Source organism: Eurosta solidaginis, chromosome 3, assembly GCF_040869045.1.
Source record: "Eurosta solidaginis isolate ZX-2024a chromosome 3, ASM4086904v1, whole genome shotgun sequence".
NCBI lineage: Eukaryota > Metazoa > Arthropoda > Insecta > Diptera > Tephritidae > Eurosta > Eurosta solidaginis.
Genome location: NC_090321.1, coordinates 167,288,905 through 167,314,862, shown reverse-complemented (window position 1 = coordinate 167,314,862; position 25,958 = coordinate 167,288,905). Strand labels below are relative to the sequence as shown.

Genomic DNA, 25,958 nt, shown 5'->3' with positions numbered 1-25,958 from the left:
GACAATTCCCACTGGCCAGCACAAGACACCGAATACAACACGTCAATTGAGGAAAAGCGGATAAAGGTTCATGCAGCGTCAGTAAACAACAACCCTAACATCCTTGATAGGTTCTCCGACCTTTCAAGGGCGCTGCGGGTTATATCTTACATTTTTCGATTTGCCCGCAGAACACATCCCAAAACTAGAGTTTCCTTCAATAGGCAGTCTCATACAATCGCACCTGATGAAATCGAAACTACGTCACAACGATTGATAGCTATATGCCAAAGGAAATATTATCAAGCAGAGTATGCCAACTTGAAGTCAGGGAAACCAATTCATGGGAAGAGTGAAATTTTACCCTTAAACCCATTTATCGATTCTGATGGTATAATCAGAACTGGTGGTAGGATTGACGCATCCAAAGATATGCCCTACAACGAACGACACCCAATTATCCTGCCGTACACTTGTAGGCTATCCAGACTCCTAGTTGAGTTTATACATAAGATCTCCCTCCATGGAGAAAACCAGCTGATGCTGCGCTTTATTCGCACTCAGTACTGGATACCGCGTGTTAAAACCATGATTAGGTCTGTCATCCACAAATGTAAAGTGTGTACTATTTACAAGAAGCGGGCACAAACTCAACTCATGGGCATCCTTCCCAAGGAGCGCACCACTTTTGCCAGGGCCTTCACAAATACAGGGGTAGATTTCGCCGGACCTTTTGACATAAAGTCCTACCGAGGGAGAGGGTGTCGGACCTCAAAGGGATATGTATGTTTGTTCGTATGCTTTTCAACGAGAGCTATTCATCTTGAAGCGACAAACGACCTTAGTACCGGGTCCTTCTTGGCTGCCTTTTCCAGATTTGTATCCAGACGAGGATGCCCAAAAAACGTCTACTCCGACAACGGTACAAACTTTGTCGGAGCTTCACGATCCTTACGATCGGAGTTCAAGGCATTTCTTCGGGAAGCGAGGGACGATACCATGAATAAATATAGCCACCAAACTCTCGCATGGCATTTCATACCCCCAGGTGCTCCTCACATGGGAGGCTTGTGGGAGGCAGGGGTAAAGAGTTTTAAAACCTATTATAAAAAAATCGCGTCCGACCATAAATATACCTTCGAGGAGTTTACGACCCTGTTATGCCGAATAGAGGCATGTCTTAACTCTAGACCACTGAGTCCCTCATCAAACGAACCTTCCGACCTGGAGCTGCTTACTCCAGGCCATTTTCTCGTGGGTGGGCACCTGTTAGCTCCACCCGAACTCGACTGTGACGAGAATCCTGCCTCAATAGTCAACAGATGGCAAAAAATGAAGGCCTTGCATCATACTTTCTGCCGCAGATGGAAATCGGAATATCTCACCGAGATCCAGAAACGATATAAGTGGAAACATCCACAATCCAATTTAAAATCCGGAGACCTGGTCGTTATAAAGGAGGATAACCTCCAACCTAACGAGTGGAGAATGGGGAGGATTGTCAACATACACCCAGGCTCTGACAACCGTGTTCGTGTTGTTGACGTCCAGACAACCAAGGGACAAATAACTAGACCAATTTCGAAATTGGTACTCCTTCCGTCCCACGACCAGGAGGAGGAAATGTAAGGGGCAAAATTCCGCCTCACAAAACCTCAGAAAACCACAACACTATTTCCCCCGACTACCTACCATTAGAGGCCCACGGTTAGTGATAGCATCGAAAGCATATTAAGGAACCCACGTCTTCGTGTCTCTCTATCCCTAAGCTTGTGTTTCTCCCGAGCCATATATTATCATCAACCCCCCGGTCTCGTGAGGGTGCGAGTCTACGCGATGGCAATGGGGAAAGGGAGCGCGGGACATAAAGACGCGGTCAACCACGCGCCGTGATGCCCCGCTATCCCTAAGCTTGCGTCGCTCCCGAGGCCCTAATTATAATCAACCACCCCGGTCTCGTGATGGTGCGAGTCTACCGGAGGGCGATCCTACATCTTATTTCTCTTTTTTTTCTCACCCCCGGTCTCGTACCGAGTCTGACGGAGGGGGAATCCTACACCTAGCTACTTGTGGGCAATGGGGAAAGGGAGCTAGAGGCACGAGGACGCATGAGAGCTTATCAAAAGCTCGCAAAACCAAAAGGCACAACTCAGTGCTTCATGAAGACACTAACCGCGGGCCCCTTGAAGAAACCATTCCACAAGTCACTCGCTCACCCAGAGCGAAGACACCAGAAAACACCCAAATTCACTCACTCCCCAGAGCGAGGACAACATCAAACCCCAATTCACCTGCCCCCCCAGAGCGAGGACACCAGAAAAGCCTACCGCAGAAGGGGAACCCATCTGCCACAGAAAGCCAAGGCATTCGGCCCATTAAATTTTTAAACAAATTTCAAAAGGTCAACGCAAATTTCACTCGTTCGCCCAAAACGAGGCCATCCAACAATCCTAACGCAGATTCGCTATCTGCTACAGAACCTAAAGACATGCGACCCAATATATTTTTAAATTTTCAAAAGAACATCCAGACCAAGCCGTTGCATACTGTAATTGACGTTTACGGAATTGTTCCGATAGGAATACGATAGAGAAAGCGTGCATACGCCACATCATATAATCGACACTTACACGATTTGGTGTACGTTCCAACAATGGACCTAAAGCATCGAAGAAACTAGGCACTGATAGATTAACAGGTTCACCTTCTGGTACTTGGGTTTCGGAAGGCGATAAAGCGTTTGTTTACTTCAACCATTGCACAGAGGGATAGGTTTCTTGTAACTGGTTTTTGGCGCCGAAATTATAGAGCTCATTGGTGTTGCGACATTTTTCAGCGGGCCGGAGATGTTGGTCAATGCGTTTTCGAAATCAATCGATTCACGTAGCCCCTTCGCTGCACGTTCCTTATTAGCACAAAATAGTATAGCAATATCCTCCTGTGATCCAGATAAGTTTGATTTAACAAATCGTTGGACATACTCAGATGTTGTTTCGGCGGCACCCAATAAAACTTCAAATATCCCCAATGAATTTTTGTTGACAATAAAAAAGGAGGAACACGCTGATTCTATGCGCTTTTCATCCGAGTATCGCAAGGACATACCTTGTTCGATACTGAAATATTATCAAAGTTTGCTGATAAGCCTAAAAATTCACAATGGTTCTCTGCTTATAAATACCATTGGTCCTGCATCATTACCCACAATGCTTGAAGTTACGCCGTGCTCCTCAGATCAATTGGATCCAACAGTCCAATTGAATGTTCTTGAAATTTGTCATGCACTTGGACGTTTACTTGCGAGTAAAGTTGGATATGGCGCATTTACAACTTTACCAGGCTTCCGCGAAATTATTGGCCCTAAAATTGTAGCCGCTCTACGCCGTAAAGATTTGGCAGTGACACATGCTGTAATCGATATGATAAACGCACTCTTGCATTCAGTGAATCATTAACTGTTAATGATCATTGCAACAACAAGTTTTTTCAATTAGAAGGAAAGTTGTCTAAGCGGGGTCGCCCCTCGGCATTGTTTGGCAAGCGCTCCGCGCGTAATTCTGCCATGAAAAACGCTCAAAGAGGACACATCTGCCTTGCAGATGTAGTTCAGAGTCGGCACAAAAGAAGAGGAGCACATTGACAGAGAAGCTCGGCTTAGAATCTCTTCCGAGGTTATCGCGCCTTATATTATTTGTCTATAATTGCGCAATTCACAAAAGTGTATTCAAGCACAATTTAAGGTTTGGATCGTTTTCATGGTTTCCACTATAAAATTTGACCACATACGGCGAATAGGACACCTTGTGAATTGCCTAAATTATTTCTTAGCAAACGGCTCTTCATACCGAACTGTGATTACTCGAAAGTGCATTTCATTAACATTTCGCTATTAAATAAGAAAACTTTATAAAATGTTCGATTTCATACTCTAGCCCACGGTGTCCCTGAACTCCCATTATTTTTAAACTCTAGGCAAGAGGTTTTCCTCAGCCTCTAAAAGGGCCTGCGATTTTTGTGGAGCTGTCGTTGTTGAATTTGTTTGTCCAGATTTTTTAGGATCATGACCCCTAAGAATATTTATGCAACCTCCTCTTCCAGCAAAACCGAACGTTAAATTTAAAATCAAAATATATAGTGAAGCTATACACGATATAACAATTGCTAATGATGTGGCAAAACCTTTTAATATGTTATCAGTATATTTAACAATAACAGCAACAATTAGGCCATCACCAGCTTGTAAAAATATTAAATACCCCATAAATAAGTCATCACCGAAGAAACCATTTTTCAAAATTTGACGTCCATCATTAACGAAACATGTTAGTACACCGAATGGTATACTCAATAAACTTCATTGTACATTACGCATCCATACCGATATATCGGCACTTTTAAGAATTTTTTTTTCAAATATATACCGGCAAAACCGGATCGAAAACAAGCACCAAGTGCAGCCCATAAACCAAGTAAACGATTTTGTTCACGACCGCTTGGTTGTTCTTTACCACCAACCTTAGTCTTGTCGACCGTTTGTGCTAGTTGTACCATAACTACGCCTGCAATTAGTAGTACTAGCGCACCCCATTGTGTTTGGATGAGACGCCGGCGCAGTATGATTACGGCAGACATAGCTGTGGTGAGTACTTTTAGTGGATAAACGACTTGATAGGTAGCTGCATCCAGATGCAGCAGCAGACACGTAAATTGACTCTATTACAACCTTTAAATATATTTATTTATAAAAGATTTTATCATTCAAAATTCACAATATGAACTAAGGGAAATGCATTGAAGTATTTTATATCAATACACTAAAAGTTGATATAAATTGGAACATTATGCCACAATTGTATGCACCCTATAAAAATTTACTTAAATGCATAATTATTAAAAAAGACAGAAAATAACCGATTTTAAGTGCTTGGAATATAAGATTAACGCAAGCGTCATTATGTAATGCGTAAAAACTAACTAAAAGATCCAAAGAAGTTTTGAATGTATTTTTAACTAAAGTAAAATACTATAAGTTAAATTCATGTTAATTTTTTATATCTTTACATTACTTCAACTTCCGTGCAAAATTTGAAATTAACTAAAAGGTATGTTACTTTTTCTATTTGAATTATTTTTATTTTTTAGTATATTATTCGAATGTATGCAGTTCGAAAGTTTCCATGTTTGCATTTTACGGAAAAATTTAATTTAATTTTTTTTTAACAATACTAAAAAAAGTTCCATTTAGATTTAAATAATGGCAACGTTACTTCAGATGTTACAAGATAGACATCCTATGCCATGTACTTTTTCTACTTTGTTGGGTGTACGGCATTTCTGTCAAAAATGTTTGTATGTATCGTATCGACACAATTATTGTGAAAGTTTATGCGTCTTAAAATCATTTCAGCTTTGAGTAAACATCGACTTTTTTATGGAACAGATTATAATAATCTACTGCAGCATTCCGAGTCTTATTCAGCACTTTGCTAAGGTTTTCGGGAGATAGGCGTCCAGTGAAAACTTGTGTCTTGAAGAATGTCACTGTTTTTTCAATAGTATCAGCTGACACAGCTCTGACCGCCGCAAGGGTATCCTCAATTTTTTTTGGGTAAACCAGGAATATATTGCTCTATAAATTTCGCAGCCACTGGTAGCTTCGACGCCACAAAATCTGCAATCACACCACAGACATTGACGATAGCATTACGCGCCAATTTATAAACATCACACGCTAGTTGTCCTGCAGGTTTCGCATAGGGAGGCACATAATGTTCAGCCAATTTACAGCCTCGTGCCGCAGCACTCATCGATGTATACCACACTTTCTGTACATGTGGCAGAATGCCTGCATTCTTTAGAGCTTTGCCGGTAGCTGACCGTTCAAATATGCCTTTGCCATTTACGTTTGTGTCGTAAATCAAAACTCCGGCAATCAATGCGATCAATACAAAGCTGCCCAGAATCCATGTACCACAACCACAATTCTTTTGTTCGCTCGCAATTTGTTTTTTCTTTTGTTGTGTGGCCTTTTCTTGGACATTCTTTACGACAGCTATCAGCTCATCCAAATACGGGTCTTTTCTCTTTGCTAAATTAAGTTCTTCATTTAGTATTTGGGCGCTTTCTAAAAATGAATGGAATGCCTTCGAAGTTGCCGATTTTATACCATCATTATCAGCCATATCTAAGTGTTGTTCAATTTCATTGAATAATAAAACGGATGATAGCAATTGCCTCTTATAATTCATCTTCCAGACTTTAAAGCTCTCTTCCCCATGTATAAGGCAACAAATACAACCCGCCAATTCACTTCGACTTTTCTTTGCATCTTCGATATTACGAAAAAGCATAAGAAATATATTTGCATGCTTACTGCTACATAGGATAAACTTAATCAGGAAGCCATGTGCACATTTTGTTAAAGTCTCTTTGAATGTTTTTACTGCTGTTGGTTTATCTAAATTGATGATTTGGTGGAGGTAGGTACCTTCAAACACTTTTGCAAACCAGCCTTTTGACGCTGAACCCGAATATATTAGGGCCATTTTACAAAACGAGATAAGTCACATTTAGGTTGGACATAATGGCCTATGCCGAAATTCTTGGGACGCTTTTCGAAGAGCTGGTTAACCACCTTCTTTACAACAGGTTTCTTGACGGCCAACGGTGCGGGTGTAACCTTCTTGGTAACTGGCTTCTTCTTTGGCCTGAGCTTCTTCGCAACCATTTCAGATTGTTTTCTGAACGCGATATAATTGAAAAACGCAGATTTTATTAGCTGCTCAAAGTTAAGAGCTGCTTTTCTCTCTGCTTGTTAAAAAGGTATTGCACGTATTGTTGAAATTTGCCAATTCGCATATGGGCAGCTGTCAGACAAACAGCTGCTCAGTTGGTGCTGCCGGCTGGAATGACGACTGCCCTCTGCATAAGGCAACTGGGGTATTTTACAAATAGGGCGGTTTAGGCAAAGAGGGGACTTTTAGAAACATTATTGGGCTGCGAATGTTTCCGCATGGACATACTCTTACGAATGATTATTGAACCTTAATTACCTTTGAAATGTACCCACCAGCAGCAGTTTTTTAGCCAATTGCCTGAGCAATAACGCTATCAGGAAATCGAAGCGGCTTGCAAACTCCAGAGGAGACATTTCAAAAGGTTTTGTATTTTACAGGTTAGGAAGGAATATTTGCATACCCAAGAACTCCAAAAAAAAAAAAAAAAAACCTTTTTTTTTCGGTACAACCGGTATTTTAACATCTTATGCGGTAGTTACCCACGAACGTACGTACCAAAAACGTGTCAGCTGACACGACCTATCTTATGAGTGTGCAATGTAAACGAAAACTCACCGACGTGCAACGCCCGTACGTACGTAGCCCGGAACGTAGAAATCAAAACAATTTTGATTTTTTCCGTAAGAACGTGTCAGCTGATCGCTCTCTCACTAGACAGAGTTGCCTAGTAAACTTTTGTGCGCTAATTTTTGACCGTTTGCAGTTTTATGCAAAAACAACTAATTAAAGTTTGAAAAATTGTGAAAATAATTCGAAATAATTATGTAAAAGTGGAGATTATAACTATGTAATCTATTTATATTTATTTAATATTAATTCCAGCCTTTTACAACATCAAAAATTAAATTGGAAAAAGTTGATGTTTCCATAAGCATGCATGCAAAATGGTCAATGGCAACAGTGCTTATCTGTAAACAATACACACACAAATATGTTATGTACATGTACACAGACGCACACATTGATTCCTACGGGCTTGAGGGTTCGGTCAAATGTGTTTCGTACGACAAACGTCCGTACGTACGGCACACGTCGGTGGGTAATTGCCGCTTTACTCACCTGCAATTCTGTGGCCAGTTGTGCTTTGAATTATAGCAGGGTGCCGGCAATGATTCGTTGGCCATGGCGTTGGTTTGTATGCTTTGTTGGTAGGGACTCATTGGGCCCAGCTTCTGGGGTCAAACTCACTCGGAAAGTGTCGAGATTTCTCCCGTCATCTCAAATGTTTGAGGAGCCCTTTCCGCAGGCAGAGCAATCGTTTTTTTTGGTTGTCTTTCGGCGAGTTTTCAGCGGGTGCTGCTGTTTTTTGGGCGCATTGCTTAAATAGATACCTGAAACGAAATAAAAAATAAAGAAAAAATTAGTAGAGCTGTAAAAGAGGAAGATATTACAAGAATTTATCAATATACTTACCAAACCACGTTGTACTCGTCCATTGTACAGGTTTACAAGTATGATATGTATGAGAGGGAAACAATTTCTTTCCCTTTCTAACACACGGCAGTTTGACACTTCGGTCAGTGTCAAACTAGCGTGGAACCCAGTGGAACCTGCGTGGAACATGAGTTTTGACACTGAACGAAGTGTCAAAATTACCGGGGTTGCTTCGTCGAAAGCGACACAGGGAAGCAAAAAAGGGATCGGAATATCAGATATGGGTTGCTGTGATGGTAAATTTTTTTGAACGAATTTAGTAGGAAATTTTAAGTGCACCCATATGGGTCCTTCAGAATATTATAAAAAAGTCTTCAATTGGGGTATCTGAGGACGCGTAGTTATTTCAGTATTAAGAATACAAACACGTAAGTTAAGTTTTTCTACCCGTTCAAAAGTTCTCCGCGAAAAACAGTTTGAAACCGAGGTCGACTGCAATAACCCGTCAAAAAAAGCGGAAAGAAAAATGAATAGACGCATTTTGTCCTGTTGTCAATAGTCCGAAGAGAAAAGTATTCGAATTATTGGAAGCGAGGCCAAAACGCGTCTATTAATACCTCCCCCGACGGTTTTGGTCGTGTTTTAGCAATCGTCCCCGGTAATAAAGTATCACAATTTGTTAATTAAAATTGTCCAAAATATATGATTATTAAAGAGAGATCTAATTAAGAGCTCGTTTGAAAGTAAATAAGTATATTTCTTTGTAATATAAGAAAAAAAATTTTAAGCAGTTTTCGATAGCAGCTACTAAACTTTTTTTGGTCCTAAGAAGTACAACAGTGCCAAATAGCATCCACAAAAAAAACGAACAAGAACAAGCATTTTATCAGGTGAGCGTGGCTGTGTATGTGCGTGCTGCTACATATACTACTTGTAGACCTGTACAATGGTACTCGTCCGGATGAAAATTCATTCAATAAGTGTGTATCCATATCTCATGAATGAATGACATTTCTGAATGAACAAAGAAAGGTTGCCACTCGTACAACATTTTCCTACGGCCGTGAACACGTTGGAAGCGATCCACGGGAATCACAATTCGGATCCTTAAGCGCAACAAGTCCGATTATTTGGGACGCGATCTAGGTAAGGTGTCCTACACCTCTTGTCAATAGCCATAAGTGGCCGAATACCGTCATTCCACTTATATATATAAAAAAAAAAAAAAAACAAACAAAACATATTTAAGAAGTATCGATGATACCACGAAATAAAAATATCAATTTTTCCTTTATATCGCATAAAATTCTGCTGTCCAAACATGTTTTTTGCGGCGGGCAGGAAAGTTGTTGGTTTTTTAGCACCAACAACACAAATCACAGCGACTCAAAAGAACCCACGCTATACACTTTCTACCCGGTTCCGTACCAGAATGTGCGAATCGAAAATCGTATATGCTCATTTTTCTGCAGCACTAGTGTGCCCGTGGCCACCCTGCAAAAACGCTATCGTCATTCCACGTCATTTGACTAGTCATTTTACGGTCATGGGTAAGTTTTGTGACCAAATTTTTTTGAGGGCAACTAAAACGCTACCGGGTGACACGACATAAACAAAATAAGGCACTAAAGACCCAGGCACATAACGTGCGGGGAAAGAGGCCATGTTCATAATGCAAGCCACATATGAACATTTTTTTTTTCTTTTTGCGGCGACAGATGTTTCCCCTTATGCGCGCTAATAAAATCTCCCAAATCCCCAACAATACAATTAAGGAAGGACCACTCGCCCCTGCACTTTGACAATGACCCGACCCATTGAAACCTATTTCACTCCTTTCAGGAAAATGGGTCGTTTTGCCGCTATAAAACGTAATGCTGCCACGAACGCAGCGCGTTATTCGTCGGAATGCCGAGTGTGTCTTGAGCGACACCCTATCCGCTTGTGCCCAACCTTTCGGGCGAAAAGGCCAGAAGAGCGCCTTTACGTAACCATTCGCGAAAGCTACTGCGGAAATTGTCTGGCGCCTGATCACCGCTCTAACGCGTGCCCCAGCCAAGGGCGATGCAAACGGTGCGGCGAGAAGCACCACACGATGCTGCACATCGCCTCGATCGACGAAGAGGAGCAGCTATTACGAGAAGCCCGCTCCAAGCCATGGAGCATCCAAGTGGAAGAGGAGCTAGATTCACCCCGAGAGCGGCTAGACGACTCAATCTCGTTATATGCGTCGGACGCTGGAACGGAGACTGGACCTCTTCGTCCACCCCGAAACCGAGATGCCAGCCGAACCGGAGCGGAGACGCGGTCTCTTCGCCCGACCACAACACCTACAGCCAAATCATTTCGACCACTTCTGCAGCACGAGAGGAAGCGGCTCCAACAAGGGACAGCGACAGCCCAGCGCCATACATATAACGGCCGAGCGGAGACCCGGTCTCTTCGCCGGCAACCCAGGAACCCCCAACGGAGACGACATTCGCGCGACCGCAGAGCGGAGACACGGCCTCTTCGCCTGCACCAACGACATCAGCCACAAGATCGTAGCCACGGAGGCAACACGCTGCAGCTCACCACCGTGTCCACCTTCCGGTCAGGGCTCGTAGCCCAGCATCCAGCGGCCACCGCCACCATGATACCAACGGAAGCGATCACACCCACCGCGGTCGTGAAGATAGAAGCTGGGGGGCGGCTACACCTCGTCCGGGCCTTAATTGACGGATGCTCCCCCACCACCGTGATAGCATATGAGCTCGCCCAGGAGCTCCAACTCCCTGCCAGCAACATTGGCGGGCAAGCAGGATGCCTACTACGCATACGAGGAAGACACGGCCAAAATAAACGAATTGCAACCCATGCGGCGGTCGTGTCCAATTTTCGGCGAATGGCCCCCACGACCAGCGTCGACAGCGCCATCGCATCCCCGTACGCACATCTCCGTCTGGCGGATCCACAGTTTTATTCATCCGCCCCGATCCGCCTCGTACTAGGGACAGACGTATATGCCGAAATAATACTACCAGGGATTCTGCCCACCACGTTTGGCCCTTTGCTGGCTCAGAGTACCATCTTCGGTTGGGTACTCTCGGGCACAACCAAGGCCTAACATGAAAATGTTCGGTAACGACCGAAATCCATGAATTTTTACACTTTTTTATTTTTATTGAATTTCTGCTGTACACAGTCGCAAGAGGTGTGCATTGTGATTTCGTACAAGTAAAAATCTCTCTATCCCTCCATTGCCATACCTACGTGTCAAATCATAGCTGACAGGGAGAACGGCTGTCGCGAAGGGTCAGAGAATGGAAGAAAGGTTTCTTTTTCTTGTGTTCGCCGTTATTAAATTGAAGTGCCATGAATTGCACATTTGTTTCAAATCAGCTTTTCCTTTAAATTTGTATACAGAAAATCAGACTACATATTAATACTCACTCGCTGTTCACTATTGTGAACGTTTTATCGAAAATTCGCCACTTGTATGAATTCACAATGGAGGTGTGCGTTTTAAAAGCTTGTATCATTACAATAAGTTATTTTTTATTGAATTTTCTTCATACAAAATTCACAAGCATAGACTTTCCAATGAATTTGTAATAAACGGCAAGAAATATGAACACGTATATCTTCTTACTTCTTTTTGCAACCCCTAGCTCTAGGCAAACCTGGCTCACGCCTTACACCATAACGGGAAAATTGGTGAATGGCCGAGGCAGCAGCAACCAAGCTCCCACACTGCGCAAACCATTTTGCGTGCCGCCACGCGGGCGGACTGGCCGGCATTATGTTAAGTTAGATATAATTAATTATAAGTTTTTTATTTTTTTCTCTTCTTCACGGTCGGTGATCCTTGGCGGACTGTGATGTTGCGTACCGCAAGGGGGGCGGCATGTTTAGGCCCAATGCCTAACTTTTATCTGATTGACGGCGCCCCTCCCTAACGTTTTGATAATATTTCCAGCCACCCACACTCACGCCGCATTTGTGTGCATGCATGCACATGCACGTGTGTGTGCGGGTTGTCAGCACCCATGCACGTATATGTGGGGGTTGTTGTGTGTGTGGCTTTTTTCCCCTCCTTAATACCAGAGGACTTTTTCGCGGCTTAGCGGTTGTCCTCAACGGGATAACCGGCCTCTTTTTCGATCGACCGCCAACCAGCACACATCGCAAGGATCACCATCGTCACTTAAAGCGCCAAGGTAATATTGTATCAACACTGTATATATTCCCATCACTCTAAATTAAAGTATTATTTTATAACGAGGAATTCCTCTTGTGTTTTTATTTATTTCTTTTGAGCGAACCATCCACTCCAAGATCGACCCGTGTGCGCCTACCCACTGCCGGTTCCCGACGCACCCAGGCCGAACACTCCGTTTATGCTAAAGGCTGTCTTTTCGGTGTCTGACTCCTTGATTTTTATCTGATGGAAACCTGCTTCCAAATCTAGGGTTGTAAAAACAGTTGCTTTACCTAAATTCTGTATTGTCATGTTGACATCAGGTATGGGATATCTATCGGTAATGGTTTCGCTATTCAATTTCTGGAAGTCTATGACCATTCTTCTCTTAGGGTTTCCTAACTCGTCAGTTCCTTTCTTTGGTACAGTCCAAACGGGTGAGTTATAGGGACTCTTACTGGGTTTAATTATATTTTCTCTAGCATTTTATTTATTTCTTTATTGTCTGAAAAGGGGTAAGGGTACTGTTTCGTCCATATTGGCTCTTCAGTTTTAGTGCGAATCGTGGCTTCAATTGTTGTTGTAAATGGTAAAATAGGATTTGTTTCCTCATTAATTCTCATAATTTCTTCAACCTCTTTTTTATATTTGCTCTCATCTATTGTGAAATTTACTTGACTGACATCCATTTCTTTTTTCTTCTGCTCTGTTCTCCTGACATACATCATTTTATATTCGAACAGATCTATCTTAGCCTTCATTTCTCTGAAGGATTGTTCTCCTAATATCATATCAAATTCTTTTAATTCTTCGATTTCAAAAAATACTAATTCTTGTCCTAGCATTCTTATCTTCTTAGCTGAGTTTATTGTGTTTGAACCATTCAGAGTTCTACTAACAAATTGTTTAACTGGAAAGGTCTTTCCATTTGGAATATTTTTCCTAATATAATTTAATGTCGAGCCTGTGTCTATTAAAACTAAAAGTTTTTTATTATCATGTAAAATTATCTGAAGGCACGGCAGATTATTTACTCGTCTAAAAAAGTAGCTCTATTTTCAAATTCACTTTCATCTATATTTACCTTTAATGACTGATCACTATTATTATCCGTTATTTGATTGATCCTTTGTAGTTTCTGCGGTACTATATTATATCTTGATGACGTTGGTTGGTGGTTTCGTTTAAATGGTTCTCCTCTATTGGGATTAAAAGGTGCATATCCTGCTCTTTGTCGTTCATAGTTGCTTCTGAAAGGATTCTGTTGATACGATTGCTGTTGTTGATGCTGATTATTCGTGGATTGCCGGAATCTTCCTATTGATGTATCCACGTCCATTGGTGTCGGGTTTGATCTTCCCATATGGGGAATAGGTTGAACTCCTGGTTGATACCTCCTTTCATTTTGTGGCTGTTTAGGGTAGTTATACGCTTCTCGTCGTATCGGATTATTCTGCCTTTTATAAAGAATCTCCGTGGCAATTGCGTATGCACGAACTCGCACTCCTACGATAGTTGAAATGGTTGTAAACGCATTCAGCTACGTCATGCCTGTTGTAAAGTTCTTCCCAATTGCCTTCTTTTTGCATATTTTAATCTTTTACACATTGCATACTTCGTATGCAATTATGTGTTAAAGCTATGCTTGGTACGGCGGTTTTCAAAGAAACTTTGGTTTTTTTTTTTTTTTTTTTGTTGCTGTTTTCGTTCTATTTATAGAACTACAACGAATTAACCAATTTTGTCTGTTTGTATGATTTTAATAATCGGGGATTGCCCATATTGCTTTTTCAAATGTATGAAAACATTTATTTGAAGCAATTTTTTAATTTTATAATTTATTTAATAATTTGGGAAAAATTTAAACAACGTGACATCAGGACGGACAAGGCGACAGCTGTTTCGATTATACCTTGTAAATCTCTTCAAAGCCTTTTCTCCCGGGAGTGGGAGTCGAACTCGCACTCCTACGATAGTTGAAATGGTTGTAAACGCATTCAGCTACGTCATGCCTGTTGTAATCGTTTTTTGCGGAAGAGGTACAGTTTTATTTTCTGGTTCTCCTTGTCCTCTTTTTCAAGACGTGTGGAATTTGATTTTTTAGGAGTTCCTTTTATTATTCACTTATTCACTTATTGAGCCCCAGTTAAGTATTAATAAAAGTAAAAATTAAGTATTTTAAATAAAACAATATACTTTATTTGTATCTATATGTACTTTAATGAATTCTAAACTGAAGTTCATATGCTTCAGTGTAATAGAAGACTAACTTATTTCTATGCTTAATCGTCTATTTATATGCTCTGGTTTCTTTTGTTTAGTGGCTGCTGATAATGTTCAAAAAAAGGATCTTGCTGATAATGTTTAAGTAGAAATCTTATCTATGCTTACAATGGTTGAATAGGAATCTTTTGTTCGCTGATAATATTTTATTTGGTTTTGTTTATGTTTTGTTTATGTTTGTATTTGGTTTATGTTTAAATAGAAATCTTATCTTTGCTTACAATGTTTTGGTTTCTGATAATGGTTAATAGATAGATAGACAATGTTTAAAGAGGACCATACTTTTTATGTAAACTACTGATTCTATATCATACATGGGATGATGTTATCGGTACAGCAGTGTATTTTCTGTTGCACTAACTCACGTGTATGGATACAAACTACAAATATACATGTATATAGCTAATTACAAGTAGGAGATATGTACAGCAGTTTTAGCAGGCAAAACGTCTAGACTGTAGTAGAAATATGCGAATGAAGCAGCATAGAGTATAAAATAGCGCAAGCTGAGCAATCATTAATCAGTTTGATTAAGCACGCAATCTGTCGAGCAATAGAAGTGTTCTTTTTAAAGCAGTCTAATAAAGACCATTTTGCATTATCGAATATAGGAGTTATTTATTCAACAGTTTAGTGATTCGAACGTTAGTAGAAGGTTGCAAATAAGAGGAATTTCAGTAAATTCGTTACAATTGGTGTCAGAAGAGGAATTGTTGAATAAATTCCGAAGATTGGGAATACAACTTGGACATGGCAAAGTTGAGTGAATTGACGATCCAGCAACTGAAGGAGGAGTTGGAAGTCCGTGGATTGGCTACTACTGGCAATAAATCCCAGCTACAAAGGCGACTAAGTGTAGCTATGGTATTTGAAGGAATCAATACTGACGAGTATGTCTTTCATTATGATAGCGACAAAACAACAACAAAAATGAAAGAAAACACCGCAGACAGTGACGAGCACAATTTCTGCACAAACATCGACAATGGCATCTCAGCTAGAGTCACAGGAGGCACGCATTTCAGAAATGGCGTCGCAAATGTCATCTTAATTGGAAGAACTGAGGACATATATGTCATCTCAACTGGAAGCGCAAGAGGCTCGTATATCTGGAATGTCGACACAAATTTCGGAACAGGTATCATCGCAGCTTTTTGCGAAACTGGAAGAGCAGGATGCAAAAATTTTACAACTCGAGGACAAAATTGATGCCGAGATAGAAGCGTTGAAAGGTCTTATGCAACAGTTACAACTAGATCGCCCAGCTGTTCCAGCGAGCAATCCGAAGGTAAAAACTCCATCTTTTGACGGCTCTGTTCCTTACGAGGTATTCAAGCTTCAATTTGAGAAGACGTCAGCAGTGAACAACTGGAATGCTGAAGATAAAGTTGCTTCACTGTTCGTGGCATTGAAAAGTCCTGCAGCTGAAATCTTACAGACTATTCCAGAGTACGAACGGAACAGTTATGAAGCATTGATGGCCGCTGTAGAGAGACGTTATGGAAGCGAGGATAGAAAACAGATATATCAAATTGAGTTGCAAAACCGTTACCAAAAAGCGAATGAGACAGGAGTTTGTGTTGGACGTTGAAAGATTGGCTCATCTCGCAAATCCAGACGCACCCGTGGAATACACCGGGATGTCGAAATGAAACGAGTTACATATGCGAACCCAAAGCCAACATTTGCTGGAACGGTATCCCATGCACTGACTCAGGAAACAGCGTCACTTTTGAGTAAGCCCACATACAAAGCTCATCTCGTGGAAGTGGGAAGGCTAGATTGGGTAGACACAATTTGGAAGCACTGAATGGATTACAACAGAAAATGCCGGAGTTATGAAGTGTTTAGTGCGGTAACCCAAGTCACATTGCACGTCATTGCAGCACCAGTCATGGTAGTTCCAACTTGGCTGGTCGTAAACACAAAGCTGGAGGAGATAAGTAAGGGCGAGTCAGATGTAAAGATCGAGAACAGGCCCTATCTCGCAAACTGGAAGGAAATCGAGCAGTCTTACCGTCAAAGGAAATGTGGATGGCAAGGAGCGTGTACTGACTGTAGATACGGGCGCATCTCATTCTTTAATCCGATCTGATTTGGTCAACAGGAGAGTAAAGCCATTACCTGGAGCAAGATTGCGTACGATTACTGGCGAGTATAACCAAATCCAGGGAGAAGTGCTATGTGAAGTTTTAATTGGGGACGTCATGATTCTACACAAATTCGTTGTGGCAGAAATCGTTGATGAAGTCATATTGGGAGTGGATTTCTTAGTTGACTACAACATCAGGATCGATACGCAGAGAAAGATTATGCAGTATAAGAACAAGGATGTGCCACTTAACTTCAGTTTTGAGCAAGGGTTCAGCATTAAGCGAGTGCTGGTGAAAGCGATTCGACAAAAACCACAAAAGTCAAAGGCAGCAGATCGGGCAAGGGTTGATGGAACGGATGGGCCAAAACCGAGGGTAAAAATTAAAAATGTAAGGCGCGATAGCCTCCGAAGAGATCTAAGGCCGAGCTTCTCTTCCAATTTGCGTCGTGCTCCTCTTGATTTTCCCTACAAATTGGCCGGACGGGACCTACATGATTTTATGCCGACTCCGAACGGCATGGCAGAAATACACCCGGAGCGCTTGCCAAACACTGCCGAGGGGCGACCCCGCTTAGAAAAATTTTCTTCTAATTGAAAAACCTTATTTCTAAAATTTTTGATGTTGCTTTGCCCGGGGTTTGAACCCAGGGCATCCGGTGTGGTAGGCGGAGCACGCTACCATCACACCACCTGCGAGGAAAACACTGGCATTGACAAACCCTAATGGACGCACTAAAACGACTGAAAGAATTTTCCAAAAAGAATGCAAGGGTGGTTTCAAGTCAGCGCGCACTACTGTTGTGAAACGTCAACACGATACTGATTATGCAAAGCCAATTCGTCAAGATCAAGCCCTACGAAGTAGTTCATTGGACAAACAACAAAGTGTGAGGGAACGGTACAGGATAATGAGTAGTAGGATGAAACACAGGTACGACAAGAACAATAATTCGGAAGGTTTCTTGGAGGTAGATTTGGTACTCATATACAACCCTTACCGGTGGAAAGGTGTTCCATCCAAATTTTGGTGCAGTTGGGAAGGCCCGTACAAAGTTGTGAAGAGGATCAGTGATACCACCTTCCGCATACAAACAATTGGGAAACCACGAAATAGAAGGGTGGTTCAGTTGAAGAGGCTAGCAGCGGTTGGATCGGGAGATTTGTCTGATCGGAACGATTAGACTTAAGTGGAGGGCAGTGTGACGAATATTACCATCACTAGTAATAAACTCCCAACACAAAAACATTGAAGCGAGCCACACTGTGTACATAAACACATCAATCATCATTTACACTCATATATATGTATAAGGCACGAAGAGATATTGCTCGCACACACTTGTAATCATCAGCGACGTATTACCATATATGTAATACTTCTATATCAATACTACTGAACTGTGCAGCCTGTCAAACATTACAGTACAGATATACGAGAGAAGGAGACAAAATCTCAAGGCTGTCGTTAAATTTTTGTAAAAAAGGGGTTTAAATATTTCAGCGCACAAAAATAAAGGTCCGTTTGTCGCACCATCTGTGGACGTATGTAATATTTGTATAGTGTCAGAGAAAGCTTCAAGACAAGATCTCAAGGCATGCCCAATTGGAAATGCAAAATTAAGTTTAATAAATAAAATTTTTCAAAATACAAATGCATTCTCTAATAGTATCATGGACGATCACATAGCCATCGAAAATTTATTTAGCAATGACATCTTTAATAATCAGCACGGACAAAAAGGAATATGTTAGAAAAAAATTTACAAAATTGATGTTATTTCAACACTAATAGCAGCCAGCCCAGTACTCATATTTTGTTTACTTCATCAAAAATTTACTTCATTGCTTATGGCTTATGGTATGCTAGTTTCATGTACTAGTACGATTTTGTGACCACACTTTAGCAGGAAAGCAGCTGGGAGAATTTGTCTTTGAAACTGTAACAATTTTTATTTTTCTTAGTCTTTTGACCGTTCTTTTTTAAAGTAAAGGCGCATAGAAAGTCACGAGTGATTTTACACCAGTGGTCGGCAAAAATTAAAATATAAGTGTATTAGTGAGAGCGAGAGCATGAGCAACCCAGCAGGAAACAAAAGCTAAAATTACAACATGTAGAGGATGTATTTATCCCAAAAATTTTGGAAAATTTAATTTTTGATTCAGAAATAGTTAGAAATTTTTTCAAGTCTCTCAAATATCGCAAAAATGGAGGCGCTTGAAAAGTCATATTACTGAGACTAATACATTTGCTGCAATCAGGGATATACCAAATGTCAAAAAAATATGCAGCTGATTTAAAAACCAAAACATAAAGATACATTCATTTCAACTATTTTTACTATTTACCTAAGTGTTTTAAATAGTTTATAGAAGTTTTTTGTAGTGCAGAAGTTCAATTTTTTTTGCGCAGAAAAAAGGAGCCCAGAATGAAATTGTTACAACTTTTGTTAAAATAATTAAAAAAACTCTTATTGTATTGAAAAGATCTTTAATGTAACATAACCAAAAAGGTATAAACTCAAACCTAAACACGTTTGAAGATGAGCTACATATGGAAAGGCCGTAATACCAGGTGCGTTATCCCATCGTACTATTTCTCACAGGGAATATTTTTGCGACATCCGTGTGCAGTAAGCTGGGTCGATTTATTAACCTATATCGCGCCATTGATTTTTCGATAGGATTTGGGCTCAGGAAAAAAAAGTTTCACTAAACATACCCAAAAAAATAATTTTCGAGCCTGCAAAATTTGAGTTTTTTGACTTTTTTTCCTTCGATTTTTAAGGTTTTTTTCATAACCTACTCAAAATTGTTCGCTAAAAACTTTGGAGATAAGTTTTTTGAAAAAAAAATATTTTTTGGGTTTTGAGGAGTGTTTTGGTGAAAAATTTATTTTTTCGCCATTGTTTTTTTAAGTGTTTCTTCAGAAACGTGCAAAAGTGTTGCCGATGAAAACGAATTTGTCTCATAGTTCCTATCAGTTTTTTAAAGTTTTTTAATCAGTTTTTAAAAAAAAATTTTTGTTTTTGTTTTTGGGACTTGTTTTGGTCGAAATCGATTTTTTTCATTTTCAAGGCTCCAAATCATTTTTTATGTATATGTTTTCGTTAGACCCATCAAAAAGTATACCAAAATGATCAGTGGACGAACTAAGTTGATTTAGCCATGCCGTCTGTCCGTTTGTTTGAACGCAAATTAGTCCCTCAGTTTTTGAGATATCTTAATGAAATTTGGTAAGCAGGCATATTTTGATGGGGGATTTGACATTTGTCGGAATCGACCAGATCGGACCACTATAGCATATACCTCCCATACAATCGATTGTTCAATAAGAGGGTTTTCGCCATTTCTGCCCCATTTCTGGCTCATTTTAACAGCTAGCAACATCAAATTTTACCACAAACTTACGTATTGGGCATAGATGGTTGTCTTAAGAAATCATCATCGCGGCCACCGAGGTGTGATGGTAGCGTGCTCCGCCTACCACACCGTATGCCCTGGGTTCACACCCCGGGCAAAGCAACATCAAAATTTTATAAATAAGGTGTTTCAATTAGAAGAAAATTTTTCTAAGCGGTCATTTAAAGTAATTCCATGTGCAAACATAATAAGTTTTTATTTACAAATGTGTAAACTAAAATATAAAAAAAAAAATTTTAGGAATTAACCAAAAAAATGTTTGGCCTTTTTTTTAGCTTCTTTTTTTTCCAAATTTAGCTTTTTCTAACCTTTTTTTTTGCCAATCTAGCTTCTTTTTTTTTCATCACCTGGCAACACTGGTGACGGCTTACCTCAACTCTCTGTCTTGTTCTTTGTCCGTTCTCAAATACAGCTTCTTCACCCACTCACTACGTTTAATCACTAGCTGCACACTTTCCTCGGCTTTCGCGTTCGAATCATTTCTTATTTCGATTTATATTTCCTCGGCTTGCGAGGCTATTTTATTTCTTCTCATCCTTACTTTCTTTGAAATTTTTGGAGTTCATCGAGCGACTAAACTCCAGAAAACAGCTACGTCCCTTACTGAGGTAATGGCACCCTTACTTCTCGAGACGTTCCGTTATAGGGAAGGATCCGTTCAAATAGAGGAAAGGATGTCTGTCATAAGGAGAGTTAAAATAGAGCGTTTTCCAAGTTTTATTGGTATTGTGTTTTTGAAACAGCATACGAGATAAGGTATATTACAATCAGCTGCCGTTATGTCTATGTACGTATGTACATATATGTACATATGAATTTGTTTATAAGTAAATCCAGAGTGCATATGTACCCGAATAAGTGCTTTCATATAAGTATTATATGTACTACATATGCACCTACATACAAATGTTGACATAAGCAGGTATGAACAGAAAGCCTGAGGCTATTGCTGTACATATAAGCTCTTCGAAAATTTCATTGTCAAGTCTGCTCATATTTCCCCGCCCTCCAGTCATTGCATTTGTTTCATATTTTTATCCTCTATTAAATCTTCTGGCCCACTTGACCAACTTGTCATTGTTAGTATGTATTGGCTTCAAGTGCTGAAAATAACGATTTTCTGCCATATTTTCTATTGCGGTTGAATGATAACAAATACAAAATATGTGCAAGCACAACAATTCACTGTTATTTTTGATGTTCATATTCAGTCTTGTTCCGGATTACATCGTCAACGTTTCACTTTTCCAAATACGTCCAATATCTATATAAAATAAAATAACAATATGACTTTACAGTTACAAATCGAGAAACTTAAAGGCTTAGACAATTATAAGGCTTGGTCAATGACGGTTCGAGCTTACCTTGAATCAGAGGAGCTATGGAGTGTTGTTGAAAATGGACCTGAAAACAATGAGGAGGTATGAATAGATGTATGTGTGAAGATTGCTGAATAACAATGTGTGTTTTACTTACTTAGTCGCTGCTCAAAGATAAACGTGCGAAATTTATTATTCTATGCTTAATCGAAACGAAACTTTGCCAATTTATGGTCAGCATACGGACAGCACGGGACCTATGGAATTATTTGCGAACCCAGCATTCCTTGCGTTGATATCCTAAATTATGCGAATTCTACTCGAAAGACATACAATTATTAAGTAATTGTTGCAAATTGATATTAAGCATTCAGTCTCATCATAGTATCCACGTGAATATATAATGATCCGTTTAAAAAATGCGAAATGTGGGTTTTATTACCATTATATCTTAGCGGTTTTTGCAATTTACAATTTGCAACGGTCTAAACTAATCGAGATATAAATATACCTTACATATTAAAATATAATCAGGGTGAAAAGAGAAATTCACTTAAGCACCAAATACACGACACGAACATTTCCGCGAACATTCCCGTTATGTCATGTTTCTGCTACCTTTTCTGTCGTGTATGGTGGTGTTTGCCAGTTCGCGCAAATGTTCGCCAAAAATCAAAATATTTTAATTTTTGGCGAACATTTGCGCGAACTGTTCGTGCGTGTATGGCGAAATAGCTCATAATCGTAGTAATTTCTGAACGGAACAGACGTGCGCGGAAAAGTAAAATGGACAATAAAAAATTTCTGAATGAATTTATTGAAATGTATAAATCTTTGCCATCATTGTGGCAAGTAAAAAGCAAAGATTATTGTAATAGAATTAAAAAGAATAACGATTATGCGACTTTAATCGAAAAATTAAAAGAAGTAGATCCTGATGCCACAAAGGATACAGTTATAAAAAAATAAGTAGTTTGCGGGCGCAATACCGGCGTGAATCAAAAAAAATAGAGATAGTTTGAAGTCTGGTGCTGGTGCTGAGGATGAATATGTTCCTACTCTTTGGTGCTATGATTTGCTATGCTTTTTGAAAGATCAAGAAGGACCTTTGACAGGCGTTACCACAATGCAGGATGAAAATACAAACACATTTGAGGTAAGAAAAAGTCAAAATTTTATTGTTTCTTTTTTTTTATGAACACAAACATTCATTTTGTTTTTATTCCGTAAATGATTCACTTTCTTATATTTAATATATTGTTCTGCCACGGAACTGCTCCCACTGTATTAAAATAATTACAATATTTTTCTCGAGTAGTTTTTGCTAAATTGGATGCATTCTTTGCACTTGAAGCTTGAAGAGCTGTAAGTCCATGGTCATTATGCCAATCGGCGTATTCTATCGCTCCGGGATCTGTTTCTTCAACATCGAATCCACCTTCAAAATACGTCTCCTCATTTTGCCTCCGTAAAAAGTTATGCAAGTAGCAACAGGTTAACACAATTTTCGTGACTTTTTCTGGTGATAAATTAATAGTTTGTAGGAGAATTCTAAATCTTGATGCTAAAATGCCAAAACAGTTTTCAACAATTCTTCTCGCCCGAGAAAGCCTGTAGTTAAAAATTATTTCTTCTTCCTTGAGTGTGTTGTGGCTGAATGGCTTCATGATATTTTCTAACAGAGGAAAAGCATCGTCAGCTACGAATACAAATGGTAGTTTTTCTTCGCAGTTTGGAAGCGGCTGAGGGTCAGGAATTTTCAATGTTTTATTTTTTAGAGATGAAAAAAATTTTGTTTCGCTAAAAAGACAAGTATCAGACGCTCTTCCATATGTGCCAACATCCACCATCAAAAATTCGTAATTAGCACTAACCACTGCCATTAAAATGATGGAAAGTTTTTTTTTATAATTATAATAAAAAGATCCAGGTCCAGGTGGCTTTGTTATATTGACGTGTTTTCCATCAATTGCGCCTATACAATTTGGGAAGTTCCAGCGAGCATCAAAATTTTTCGCTTCTACCTTCCAATCTTTTTCTGTTTGTGGAAGCTGAAAAGTAATGAAAAACTTATAAATCTTTCTTTTTAGGAATTCACTGTTCGACCAAGCAAAAGAAAAGTTTCTGAAGAAGATACACTTATTAAAATTGCATGCGAGAGACTTGCCAACAGCCGCGAACCCACAGAAGGTGACTCCTTGGTTCAATCGTGGGCTTCGCAATATAGTGAAATGGAGGCCTCCCAGAAAACGATTGCGCGAAAAATCATATCAGATGTTTTATTTCCAGGTTGCTTGGGAGCATTGGAATTTAGACACGCGATTCAAATCCAAAATGTTTTTAACCCAAGTCAAATATTAACACCAAATGTCATTCCGCAATACCCAATGCGCACGTCTACGCAACTTAACTACGCGGTGCCCCAACACATGCAGAATTATACAATAAGAGTTCCGACTCCTTTAAGTAGCGGCTCGTCCATAAACAGTAGTAGAATGTCACCTCAAGTCACACAAAACGTACGAATCGTTGAAGATACATCATCCATTAATTCGAGCTCGGTAGAACACTTACAAAATTTCTTTGCATCGTTTGAAACGAACGAATAATTTAATTTTATTTTTACTTCAAAAAACCAATCATTTTCAGACACACATATGTATGTACACATGAAACTTTTCTTGTTTAGTCGAAAACAAATAATTTAATCAATAAATAATTACCTTAATAAAATCTTTCAATTGACTTATTATGGGATCACAAGTCTCTGTAACTATTTTCCCAATCGTTTGGGGCGCAATTGCTGTCAAAAATGTTAAGTCTTCAAAGCTATTGCCACTAGCTAGAAAGCGCAAAGTTAAAGCAAGGCGGTGATGAGGGGGAATCGCTTCTCTCATTATTGTATCCCGTTTCGTTATGAGTGGCAAAATTTTTTGTAAAATTTGGTCAAATGTTGCCTTGCTCATACGAACGTAATTTTTAAAATCATTTTGTGACGTGAATTCCAGTTCTTTAATAAGCTCACTTTGTCCAAGAACTGCTCGCTTTTTAAACCATTCTTTGCACCAAATTCTTTTTTTGCGATCTTCTCTCTTTTTTTTACGCTTAATTGCCACAGCGAGCAATATTGCTGCAGCACAATTGTCCGTATTCATCGCTGTCTGAAAGAGAACTAATGTTCGGCCAAAAGTTCGTATGGTGTATGGCCAAAGCTGCGAACAAGATTGCGGAATGTTCGCGGAAATGTTCGTGTCGTGTATTTGGCGTTTTAGAAATGTCTGTCTGTGAACACGATAACTTGAGTAAATTTCGATATATCTTGCTCAAATTTGGTATTAGGGTCCTTGTCACTCATCTCCCATCGCTATTTACCATGGGCGAAACTGTGCAATAACCACGTCCACTTTTTATATATCTATAAACTATTATGGGAAAACAACATATCTGTCGAGCAATGGAAGTTTTATTTTGAAAGCAGTCTAATAAAGACCATTTTGCATTATCGAATATTTATTTATTTATTAAGTCTATGAACACATGTTCTTACAGACTACCAATGAAAAAACTTACAGCATATTATTAACAAAGTTCTTACAGACTACTAACAATTTTCATACAATTAAAAAACTGACTACAATTAAGAAATACAAAAAGTTAACAAGTCAGTGAAAAACTAGCACTTACAGACTAATATAAAAGAATTGATAACTAAAAAACACACTTTAATAAATTAATAAAAACGTTCTTCGACAAAGAGAAATCAAGTTCGACAAAATACGAGATCTTATTAAATTCATTCATAGCGCGGGTAATTGGGGCATTTCTCGCATAATTAGTTCTACTATTAATGCCATAAAAAGGGTAAAAGCTTCTAAGTTCTCTTCTTGGAACATTAAAATTAATTTTCTCAAGAAGAGCAGCACAATCTGTATCCCCATGGATGATGCAATATAAAAAGGTCAAAGAAATAATAGACGTTCTCGCTTCTAAAGTTTTAAGATTTAAAAGAAGTAAACGTGCATTATATGAGGGAAGAGGGCTAGTAAATCTAAGTGACCGCAGACAGTATTTAAGAAAAACTTTTTGAACTCTCTCAATCCTATTAATTGCAAACTGTTGGAACGGTCGCCAAATGATAGTGGCATACTCGAGATGAGATCGTACAAATGAATTGTAGAGCAATTTGAGTGTATACGGGTCAGAGAACTCTGCACTATTACGCCGAATAAAACCAAGCACTGCATACGATTTGGCTATGATAAAGTTTACATGGCTGTTGAAAGAAAATGTGGTATCATAAACCACACCAAGGTCCTTGATTTTATCAACAGTCTGCAGTGGTTTGTTATCAATGGTATATGAACTATTAAACTTAAAGCGCAATTTAGAGTAGGTTACGTGAAAGCATTTATTAATATTTAAAGAAAGGTGCGATCTAACGCACCAGGAATAGAGATTATTAATTTCACACTGAAGTTCGAACATATCACGCGAAGACTTTATAATGGAGA

The 25,958-nt window shown here is 39.5% G+C and overlaps 2 protein-coding genes, 1 long non-coding RNA gene and 2 pseudogenes across 4 annotated transcripts; 2 read left to right on the top strand and 3 right to left on the bottom strand.

Moving 5' to 3' along the window:
• Window positions 1-3,940: 3,940 nt before the first annotated feature.
• LOC137246043 (UDP-N-acetylglucosamine transporter pseudogene) lies at window positions 3,941-4,819 on the bottom strand (annotated as a pseudogene).
• On the bottom strand, window positions 4,715-6,813 carry LOC137244590 (uncharacterized; annotated as a pseudogene).
• Window positions 6,814-20,269: 13,456 nt separating this feature from the next.
• On the bottom strand, window positions 20,270-21,753 carry LOC137244595 (uncharacterized). Its single transcript, XR_010951124.1, has 3 exons — window positions 21,605-21,753; window positions 21,493-21,532; window positions 20,270-21,392 (listed from the first exon to the last, which is right to left on the bottom strand). It is a non-coding gene; the product is annotated as an uncharacterized lncRNA (long non-coding RNA).
• On the top strand, window positions 21,262-22,535 carry LOC137244594 (uncharacterized). Of its 2 annotated transcripts, XM_067773813.1 has the most exons (3): window positions 21,262-21,549; window positions 21,609-21,789; window positions 22,215-22,535. In XM_067773813.1, exons 1-2 carry the CDS (start codon window positions 21,415-21,417, stop codon window positions 21,741-21,743), a joined length of 270 nt encoding a protein of 89 aa, XP_067629914.1. In that variant the 5' UTR covers window positions 21,262-21,414; the 3' UTR covers window positions 21,744-21,789; window positions 22,215-22,535. The 2 variants fall into 2 exon arrangements, with proteins under 2 accessions (XP_067629914.1, XP_067629913.1); XM_067773812.1 differs by lacking the exon at window positions 22,215-22,535 and having other exon boundaries at window positions 21,264-21,549; window positions 21,609-21,874.
• Window positions 22,471-24,215, top strand: LOC137244593 (uncharacterized). The gene is made up of 2 exons (XM_067773811.1): window positions 22,471-22,603; window positions 23,538-24,215. Exons 1-2 carry the CDS (start codon window positions 22,574-22,576, stop codon window positions 24,054-24,056), a joined length of 549 nt encoding a protein of 182 aa, XP_067629912.1. The 5' UTR covers window positions 22,471-22,573; the 3' UTR covers window positions 24,057-24,215.
• The last annotated feature ends 1,743 nt before the right edge of the window (window positions 24,216-25,958 follow it).